General features: G+C 38.2%; 2 protein-coding genes across 2 annotated transcripts in view; one reads left to right on the top strand and one right to left on the bottom strand.

The window, feature by feature from the left end:
* slc25a20 (solute carrier family 25 member 20) overlaps positions 1 to 11113 on the top strand; it is a 131360-nt gene that overhangs the window by 51710 nt on the left and 68537 nt on the right. The gene's annotated exons all lie outside the window — the stretch shown is intronic.
* The window catches only part of LOC109927412 (rab GDP dissociation inhibitor beta-like), a 35640-nt gene that overhangs the window by 16635 nt on the left and 7892 nt on the right, over positions 1 to 11113 (bottom strand). The window contains exons 3-5 of the mRNA XM_048606337.1: positions 10581 to 10680; positions 8901 to 9035; positions 3477 to 3675 (exon numbers count right to left, since the gene is read on the bottom strand). Coding sequence (XP_048462294.1) covers positions 3477 to 3675; positions 8901 to 9035; positions 10581 to 10680 — 434 coding nt within the window. The remainder of the gene's footprint in view (positions 1 to 3476; positions 3676 to 8900; positions 9036 to 10580; positions 10681 to 11113) is intronic.

The following is an 11113-nucleotide window of genomic DNA, read 5'->3' as shown; positions in this document are numbered from 1 at the left end:
GCTGCTTGGCCTGCTGTGTTCATCCAGCCCTGCACCTTGTTGTCTCTAAAATTCAGTTCTCTTGTGTTTAACCTAACAATCAACAACTAGCAGAAGCTTGAAGCAAGTTTTCAGCTGGGACCATTAGGAAAACTAAGAGAAAGCAAACATTACAGGACAATTATCACCTTAAGGCAGAAGTAGATATAGAATCATAATAGACAAGAGTATCAAAAAGGTTATTGTGGGACATGGGAGCAGACTAAAAGGGGTAAACAGTTAAATTATGCTTCTATTTTGTATGCAAGTAATTGATGGTGGTGGTCATTGCTTTTATCCACCCCAATCCTGTGTAAAATTTGTTTTCAGGTGTCTGAACTGGAAGACAGCAGCCTTGGTGGTGGACTCTTGCTCTGTACCAAACTCAAGGGTTCATTTTCTCGTCCCACTAAAGCACCTACCCAAATCTGGACAATTATGACAGCTCATTAAAAGGAGTTACCACACACATGCAAACAAGGAGGAGTAGGCCTGTCAGCTCCTCAAGCCTATTCCCACCATTCAATAAGGTAATGACTGATCTGATTATAACTTCTCTTTGAATTCCATTCCCTTTCATATCACCATATCCTTTCATATTGTTCTCCAATTCTAGATTAAATTTTTCAACGTGTGCCACAGCAGTCCCTTTAGTAAAGCACCTAAGCACAAAAAAGTTTAAATAACCTTTTAAAAGGAAACAATGGCAAACTTTTTCCTATTAACACCCGCTTGAAAGGGAGAGAGAAACTATGGAAGCAATTCTTGTTCATTTTCTCACTCAAAACCTTTCGTAACGTTTGAAAATCATTATTAAATCATTCCTTAACATGCTTTGTTTCAGTGATGCTTCAACATTAATGTGGTGCTCAAATAATGTTTTGATCTGGAAAGAATACTGCCAATCAGTATTGGAAAGGAGTGACAGTAAGTATCATTTTCACTCCAAATGCTTTCCTGTTCTCTAATTCAACAACAACATAGTTACGCTTTGAATGAAACCACTCCCAGCAATTTCCTTTGGCTTCAACCTTGAATTGAAATGATCTCCAGTGGTTTTCATGCATCTCATAGCCCAAAATTCATAATCTCTCTGGACTATTTTGAAAAAGTTGACTTAAAGATTAAATTTCCTCTAATCTGTATCTAAACAATCATGTTTTTTCTCATTAAACATATTGTACAGTGACCATAAGGGTGACAGCAGAATGGACAGGAACTGTGCAAACAAATAGTTCCCAGGCAAGTAATATGTTGGTTTTAAAATTCTGACCTTGGTTTTCAGAACTCACCACGGTCTTGGTCTTTGCCATCTCATCCAATCCCACAACCCTCCAAGACATCAGTGTTCGATCAAGAGTTTCTTGTGTCTCAGCAGGACATGATAGGCAAAATAACATTGTCAGGTGCCAAGGTCTGTGCACAGCCTTGCCCCGCATCGTCTGCACAGAACCACTCAGGACAAGACTCTTCACAGCTCCAATCATTCCTGTTTCTCAAGGCACCTGCTCATATCTCCATCTGAGCAGTTAAAACTCTCACTCACCTACAGCCATGCCTCAGATATTTTCCAAAAATCAAATTCTTTCCTACATAGGCCATTAGAACACTTTGCTTTCTCGCTTTTCAGAAGATAGTACACAAATCAAGCAATAGGCAAAGACCAGGAGTTGAGTGGGAGTGGTGCGGGCTGGTAAAGGGTGCAGCAGCCTCCTGACTGCTAAAACACAAATAGATTGCTAACTTGGCCAAACAGTAAGGAATGCTGGGAACAATGAACAAATAAACCTCCGAAATCACAAATCCCATACACCAGACACAGTACAAACACAGCAGCCAGGTGCTAATGACATTAGCATAATGTAAAAGGCAACAGCAATTCTGGACAGACACCCCCAACAACTTATCCAATAAATAAAAGGCAGGGCCCAGACAGAAAGACACCGTGTCCTACGATACAAAGAAGTTAACAGTAGCATTCCATCTAAATGATGGACTGTTGTTTCAAACTATTAAATGTGATTAGCAAGAATTATAGAAAGTTCCCTCCTCTAACTCTAGTCATTTTGGCATGAAGAATGGTAAAAAAAGTATTTTATTTACATAAAAAGAGATTGCAGATGAATTGTAAAGTTAGCATGCAGGTGCAGCAGTGATTAGGAAAGCCAATAACATTATCACTTATCCCAAGCAAAATGGAACATCAAATATAGCAAAGTTATGTTGCAGTTATACAGGGCGTTGGTGAGATCCATCTACAGTACAATGTACAGTTCTGGTCTCATGTTGTAATAGGACATAACTGTATTAGCAGTTCAGGGAAGGTTTATTGCATTGATGCCTGGGATGCAGGGAGTAATTCAAGGGAAAAAAATCCTTGGTTGGGTTGATGCTATATCTATTGGAGTTCAGAAAAATGACAGGTATCTTCTTGATCCTGAGGAAACTTATCACTTAAAATGGTTTCCAATTGTGGAAGAGAGACTGGAGAATAGAGTTTAAAAGTAAAGGGAGACAAAAAAAGTCTTCTGAGGTATGGGTCTCTGGAATTCTTTTATCCAAAAGAGCAGCATAGGTAAAATTATTGAACATTTTTTAAAGTGGAGTTAGATATATTATTTGTTGAGAAAAGGGGAGTCAAAATGTCAAGTTGGTAGATAGGAGAAGATGTGGAGGTGCTGGCGTTGGATTGGGGCAGACAAAGTCAAAAATCACACACCAGGTTATAGTCCAACAGGTTTATTTAAAAACCTCAACCTTTCAGAGTGCAGCCCCTTCGTCCAGTGCAGTGACAGGAGAGCACACAGACACAGTTTATAGGCAGAGAGATCAAAGGGTCATACAACCGACGCAAGTGAAGTGAACAAACCTAAAATGGCTGACTGACTGCCTCCTGTTGAATCTTTACTCATTCATACATTCCTGCATTCTAGAAATTGTAAAAGCAGGATATGGAAAACTCTGTTAGAAAGGAGATGCAAGTTAAAGGAAGTTAAAGGAAAGTGTGACAAACTTTTTCTATGTTAATACCTGCTTGAACGAGAGAATCTACGGAGACAATTCTTGTCTGTTTGCTCACCCAAAACTTTTCATAAAGTTTGAAAGTCATAATTAAATCATCCCTTAACATGTTTTGTTTCAGTGATGTTTCTCCTTTCTAACAGAGTTAGGTGTCTACAATCCCTTCCCAAATATAATTGGTGGTCATGTCTTTCAGCTGCCTGGGCCCATGCTCTGAAATTCTCTTATCTACCTCACTTGCCTCCTGTAAGGTACTCCGTAAAACTAAATTTCAATTTTGTTAGATATCACCCTGTGGCTCAGTATCATAGTTCATTTTATAATGGCCCCCTGAAGTGCTTTGAGATCGTTGATTGTAATAAAAAGGTGCTATATAAATACAAGTTTATTATTCTTGTACACTGCAGTTTAAGTGTGTTAAAAATCAGTTAACATACTCATCTGTTCTGTACAGAGCCAAAGCATGTCCTGTGAAATCAATGACCTCTTGTCCAAGATCAAATTTCTTGTAGACCTCTCGCATAGTAGTCTTTCGTGGCTCAACACCTTGGTTTGTTTTTGGGTCATGCTCATCAAAACCGACAACAAACATTAAAAATTTTCGAAAGCGGCGTTTTTCAAACATACCCATCAGATCTAAAAAGTGAAAAATAAGTATTTATTGCCACGGTGGAGAGTTGACCTTTCTCATTTTGTCCCGCACAGTCACATTGTTTGACAACATCATGGTCCACTTCATGAACTTGAAATTTCTAGCTGAAGGGGTCTTTCACCAGCCCATTTAAATTTCATCATTTTAAAGTACTGATCACATCATTTTGCCTATTGATATCTAACTGCTGCAGAAAGCCAAGATTTAATTGCTTGGCAGCTGGAATATGTTGCTAATCCTTTTGGCAAATACATTGAAACCAGAAAAAGGTGTCTCAAAGTAATCAAACACACCTAAAATCATTTCACAGACACATCAGAACATGCATGCACTGTAGAAGGATGAAAGGATATCACATCACAATTCATGGCCCACAAATTTGATTCAGAACTGAACAGTCAATCAGAATTTAAGACATACAAAATAGGCCCTTCGAGCCTGCTCCACCATTCACAATTATGGGTTATCATCCAAGTTAACAGCCTGTTCTACCTGCCGCCCCCACCCTCCAAATTCCGGCAGATTTATCAAGGAGATAGCCGAGACCCTGACTTTTATCTTATTTAAAAGGCAAGTGTAAGGTTCTGTGCTCCAGACGTTGGACATGCTACTCAGCTTTAAGCAAAACACACTTCATTCTTACCCCAGTTAAAACACAAAAGAATCGGAATAACCTAACTCTACTGGAAAACTCAACAGAATAATAGATCATTTAACTACGAAACAGCAACTGTTCCAGTACAGTTATATCCCATAAGCAGCGAGACCAAGAGACAGGTTCCCCAGCCAACTTTAAAAACCCCAATAAATGCTGAAAGCTAAACTAAAACCTTGGTTCTGTGGAAGCCTGACTCTACCCATTCATGTTTCTTCTATTGTTCCAACTTTTAAAAAACCTCCATGGCCTCACAAGCTGTTTACTTTATTGGATTGGAACAGACCACTTTGCACTTGTCTCAATCTCTCTATTTAAAAAACAAACCCAGGACAAAATACACCTCTTGAAACCACAGTATCATCCCAAAAACTTCTCCTTTTACATCTTGCTAGCCCAGGGATCAGGCTGGTGAACCTTTACCACATTATCTCCATTGCAAGGACATCCTTCCTCATAAGGACCCCAAAACTGTACACAATATTCCACAAGTCAACCAAGCCCTTGTACAATTGTAAGACATCCCTGCTCAAATAAATATTCAAATTCTCTTGCTATAAAATGCCAACATACCACTTGCCCTTCTGACTGCCTGCTGCGCCTGAATACTTGCATTCAGTCGCTGATTCACAAGGACGCCCAAGTCTTGTTACACATTCCCCTCTCTCAAATTACAGCCAGCCATTCAAATAATCATCTGCCTTCCAGTTTTTGCTCCCGAAGTAGATATTTATCCACATTACTGCCACGCATTTTCCCCACTCACTCAGCACACGCTAATTAAGCTACATCCTGCTCACATTCCCACCCAGCTTTGTGTCATCTCCAAATTGAGCAAAAACAAACAAACAGTCATTCAGTTCCCTTATCCAAATCATTAATATGATATCAGGTCCAAGCACTGATCCCTGCAGCACCCCACTAGGCACTGCCTGCCAGAAAAAGAGAAGACCCATTTCGTCCTACTCTGTTGCCTCTGTGCCAACTAGTTTTTTATCCATCTGAATACACTACCTCCAATCCCAGGTGCCTTAATTTTACACATGAATTTCAGTGAGAGTTGGTCTAAAGCTTTCTGAAAGTTCGAATAAACCACATCTACTGGCTCCTCCTCAAACTACATCCTTAAAAAATTTCAGTACATTTGTCAAACATGATTTCCCTTTCGTAAATCCATTCTGACTGTCTGATCCTGGCACCGTTTAAGTGCTCATCTATTAAATCTTTTATAATGGAGTCTAGCATTTTCCTCAATAGAGTCGTGATCAGCTCGTTGGTTACTGGCCATTCCAAGTTAATTCCTCCAGTTTGCACAAAATTAAAAAATTACACCGGAGCAAGTTTTATAGTCATCATTCTTGATAGCAGGTCAATCATTCCAAAACTAAACCAAAATACTTTGCGAGGTCATATCTGGAATGTTGTGTTTTCTTCATCTCCGTAAGTGTTGCCAGACCAGTAGCAGCCAGCATCTGTAGTTTTTGTTTTTGAGTCCGAGTCTGTCATAATGTAATTATATTTTGTTAAAAAAGTCAAAGTGCTTTTAAAATGGACACACAAATCTTATAAAAGGCTCCCAAGGTCACATGTGTACACTTATCATATGATATGGAGCCCAAATTGTACTCACTTCAGGGAAAAAAAAAATCATGAGAGCTTCTGAAACTCAAATGAACATTTCCAATGGATAACCAGAAACTCCTTGACAATCATCTCCTCTGGAGATGTGAAGAACCCTTTCTATCTCACCACAATGAGAACAAAAGCCTTCCAAGCTAAAGGCTGAGACAGTTAATTACCTTAACAAAAACGTAATGGACGGGTCTGCACCCCAGGCAGAGACCAAACTAACACCTCATTATGGAAGCCATGATATGGAGGCGCCAGTTTGGACAGGAGTGGACAAGGTCAGAAGTCGCACGACACCAGGTTATGGTCCAGATTTACTTGAAATTAAAAGCTTTTGGATGACTGCTCCTAAGTGACACAGCACTCCACCTGATGAAGGAGCAGTACTCCAAAAGCTCGAGACTTCAATTAAATCTGTTGGACCATAACCTGGTTTCATGTGACTTCTGACCATTATGGAAGCACGATGAGACAGTTCTAGGATAGCAGCTATTTCAAGTTTTGATAACAAGTACTTTACTATGAGAAATCAGGTTGTGAACAGAAACTGAAAGTCACCGGTTTTCAACAGGGAGACATGGAAAGGCAAACCAGCTAAAAGGCCTGCTGAAATGAACCAGGCTACCAAAGAGCCACAAGCTACAGTTCAGTGCCAGAGTAAAACTCCCTCCCAGGACCCATTTTACTCAGTTCACTTGCAGGAGCAACCTCCAAATGTTCAACTGCCAAAGCCATCACAGCAGCTGACTTACGCCTTCACTATAGAAAGTCAATGTTGAAGGAAGTTAATAACAATTAGACAATTACTCAGCCTCATAGGAAACATTTATCCTTACTTAACATCTTGGTCAATTTTTTTTTAAAAAACAGAAATACCTTTCTACAATAATTCTATATATCACCTTGTTTAAAAACTGTGCTGATTTTTCTCAATTGAGACAAACCTAGAAAAAAGGGGCTCAACAAGCTATTCAAATTCAGAGTTCATGGACCATTTCAAGGACACATCTGGCGAGGTAATGACACTTGGTTATGTGAATGCTTTTAAATAATCAGATGGAGTTCAGTCTTGTAACATATTCTGTGAATATTCTGCCTTTCTCAAGGACAAAACAGTTAAAAAGTCAGCACTGAAATTCAGATTGAATTGCACCATCTCCCTTTTATTTTCTTACAAGTTTGTTTTCCTAATGTCCTTTCTTAGGACCGATTTGTTGCTAACTCAAGATTGATACTACCCACCTACACTTCACCTCCTACGTTGTTACTGTTCTGCACTACAGAGACTGTTTTCTCATAAAACTTAGGCAACGTTGAAACAAAACCTTGAGAAACCTATTTTTGCTCATTTTTCATGTGCAAAATTTAAAATGCATGGAAAAAAAGTTATAATTTAGACCGTAGCAGCTGGAGCCAAGTAACATCAAGTAGAACAACTCTTAAGTGACCACTAAACTGGAAAAAAGATTTAAAAAGACAACTTGCAGACCAATAAAGTGCTGTCAATTTTTAAAATTGAGAATGCCTTAAAAAAATTAACCACATCTTTGGAAGCCATCCTTCTTGCTGCTGCACCAAATGTGCACAGGGCTATTTAAAAACCACTGAATTGGTTTTTACCACAGATGTAGGCAGTTCTGTATTGTCTGGTGTGTTTTAAGATTCTACTGTGTTTCATAACAAAAAGGGCAGAAGTGTTAAAAATTGCTTATTCTTTATTCTTTGAAAGATCAGCAAATGGAGAAGTCAATTGAGAAGCATACCAGCAAAATGACAGTACACCTTTGTTGACACTGCTCACAGATACCAGACAAATTGGCATCAATGCCTTTTTCATTTTCACGAAGAACTGAATTGACATGCAACTTTGAAGTGTAGTCATTTCTGCATCAGATTCTACCACAATTAAAAAACAAAGGAACCTTTCAAAAACTGAAAAAGCAATGCACAGTATATTAAACAATAAATTATACAGATGACTTCTATCTCTAAATGCAGTTGACCTTGGGCTGCAACATACAACTGTTAGGTGGTCGCCAAGAAATATCCTCTACACTGCAAGCCTAAATGGTAGATCATCACGTTTGGAAACCCATAAATAGATTTTTTTTCCACCTCTTGATCAGCAAGTATTTCTAGAGTGTTATTCATATTGTGCCCAGCAAAATGATGGTGTAATACTTCCAGCATGTTCCTACTTCTTCACGATTAATTCCACAGACTCTCACTCGAGGACCAATGCTCGCTTCATTTTGTTTTTCCTTGTTAATTACATATTAAAAAAAACAGATAACAGAAGTTCCTATATTTCTAGCTTTTTTTTTTAAAAAAAAAAAATCACACTCTAAATTTCTCCCTTTATCTTTCTAAAGAAAAGTCTTAGGTTTTTTAATTCTGCCCAAGCTTCTGACCTCCACTAACCTTGGCAGTATTACATTTTTTTTCCCCTTCAACTTAACACTATTGTGAACTTCTTCAGTTCACCAGATGTGATGCATCCCACTGAGTCTATTTCTGGATTGCATATTTAAGTGTTTTGTCAAATGACTGTCAGTACATCCCTATTGATCTACCTCTGAAATTAATTTCAGAGTCTATTTCAGCCAGCTTCACTCATACCCTTATTATTGTCTTAATAGAAGTTTCAAACACAAGTCTTAGACCCAATTTTTCTCTTCCTCAAAGAAAAATTGAACAATTCAAAACACTGTTACTATTACTATGAAGTCATAAAATTAATCCAACCTCACTGCATAATACTTGATCTGAATGGTCTGCATTCTGGTTGGCTCCAGAACAATAACTCAGAAGGATTCATCTTAGCATCGTTTTAAAACGTTGAGGATTTAAAACAAAATGCCTCAGACAGAAATAAAATTTCAGTCTTAAAATGAAAACAAAAATAGATCACACTCTTTTACTCACCAGAAGCTAAAGCTTCAGTCTCTGTGGATGGGACTTTATGGATTTTCCCTGCTTTGTAGACAAAGCTTCCTTCGACCACCTTGAAGTCAAGGTAACGGGTAACTTCTGTGTAAAGCAGCATTTTAACGAGCTGGCCTGAGAAAACCACCATTGACAGCCATGTAAGATATAAATGATTTGAGTGTAACACATTGAAAGAACACATCCAAATTGCACTGGAATGTTTCAGCAGCAAACTGATCAAAACGCAATACTTATAGAAAAGAAATATGAAGCACAAGAAAAATAAATTCCATGGTCAGGCCCTGCCTTATTTTCGTGCCCTCGTGCAAGCTTTCCGATTAGTCTTATTGTCTGCAAGGGCATATTTGTGACTTACACCCAATGCAACGGACTTTTATTAAATGCTGCTGTCATTACAGGCAACTCAAACTGATAAATTTAATTAAACTGCTTTGCTTTTATTTCTTATGTATTTCTGTGATTTTCTTTCCTGCTGGGACAAGTCAGGTATTTGATTAACAACACATTCATCACCTTGATATCAAGTATATCTTCCATAACTTATGTTTCTAGCTGCTATACACCTTAGGTGAAATAAACATGCTCTCATTGGGAACAGTGGCAGAGTCAGACAATGGTTACACATCAGCAAAGAAGAGACTGTTCCACCCATCCTGCTCATGCAGTTATTTGTAAGAGCAGTTTAACTCATTCCACTCCCCTAACTTTTCTCTTTGTCCCTGAAAAAAATTGAAATTTGGATCAAAAGGAAGAGTGCTGGTACAAACAATGCAGTACCTGCTACACTAAATTCCACAGATCATGGTCAGCTGAAATCAGAACAAATAACTGCTACTTTTTGACTGCATCTTTCAAAGCAAATTTGTGTAAACATAAACATGAGGAGTGTTAACATGAAGCATCTAGCAGCACCTTTGACCACTGTTAACATGCATCTCATACACACCAAGTCCAATAATGGACTCCAAATCAACACTACTGTATCACCATTATCTCCTTTGCCACCCGTTATGGCCCCCGAGTGACATAACAGACATTTGTGTCTTATGCTCAAGTGTAGATATTCACATTGCATATTTGAGGTTAACAACAAAGCTGAACCTTCCAACATATTATTCCAGACAAAACAAACCTAGTACTTTTTTTAAAAAAAAACTCAAATCCATTTTCCAGAAATTGCATAATTTAGAATATCTGAAGTACTGAACTTAAGTAATTTCTTTCAAGCGCAGTCTCTGTTGCTTTGCTAACACTGTGTTATTTTGTATATAGCACACTACTACAAAACAAACTAACATATGAACTGTAAATTACTTGGCAGGTTTAACTGAGGAACCATTGCACCAGAAGAAGTTTCTGCTCTTCAAATAGTATCATGGGATCTTAAACATTCATCCGAGTAGTGGGTTAACATTACAACCAGGAAGGCAACACTTCCTCAGTTTCGTACCACAGTGACAGCTTAATTATGGGCTTATATGTTCGTGAGGCACTTGATCTTGGACTCAAGCAAATGTTTAACCAGCTCAACCATATGGCAGCAGCATTCTTAGTTAACATGCCCATTGTCTTTCCTTATAGTTGGAAAGTGTTTTGAAATTCCAGTCTTAATTTTCCATTTTCACATATTGTAAAATGAAATATGCTATTCATTACCATTTGCCATAAGGAATTTAGGGATCAGATCTACATTCCAATCCCTGCCTCTTCCCATGGATTCTGGAGGGCTCCCAGCAATCTTGAACCTTTTAAACAGCTGCAAGGAAAAGCAAAATATATTTAGCCTCGTTTTGTTGGGTAATTTCTTAAAAAGAAAGTAGACGTTGCAGTGCTGTTTGCTCATGTTTTCCTTCAAGGGCTGCAATCCCAAATTAAGATACACTTCACTACATTACATAATGCAGAACTTTTCAAAGCCTCAACCTCCCAAGACCATCCCCAAAATTCTTCTACTGCAATAAAGACCCAAATTTCAATTGTTCAACTGTATATTTCTTGAGGAAAGTCAAAGCACTTGCAAATCAAAGGGCAAAGAAAAATAATAGCTTTATAAAAGCTATTTTATTTTACCAGTAACTGTTCTATTTGCCCAAATTGATTCTGGTAAAATTTCCTTTCTGTTCTAAGTACTTACATAATCACCTGGTAATGATCTACAGCTGGTGGCAACCTATTTACGCCAATTGGCA

Source organism: Rhincodon typus, chromosome 16 (assembly GCF_021869965.1).
Source record: "Rhincodon typus isolate 14 chromosome 16, sRhiTyp1.1, whole genome shotgun sequence".
In the NCBI taxonomy this organism is placed as follows: Eukaryota; Metazoa; Chordata; class Chondrichthyes; order Orectolobiformes; family Rhincodontidae; genus Rhincodon; species Rhincodon typus.
This window is presented reverse-complemented; position numbering and strand designations above follow the sequence as displayed.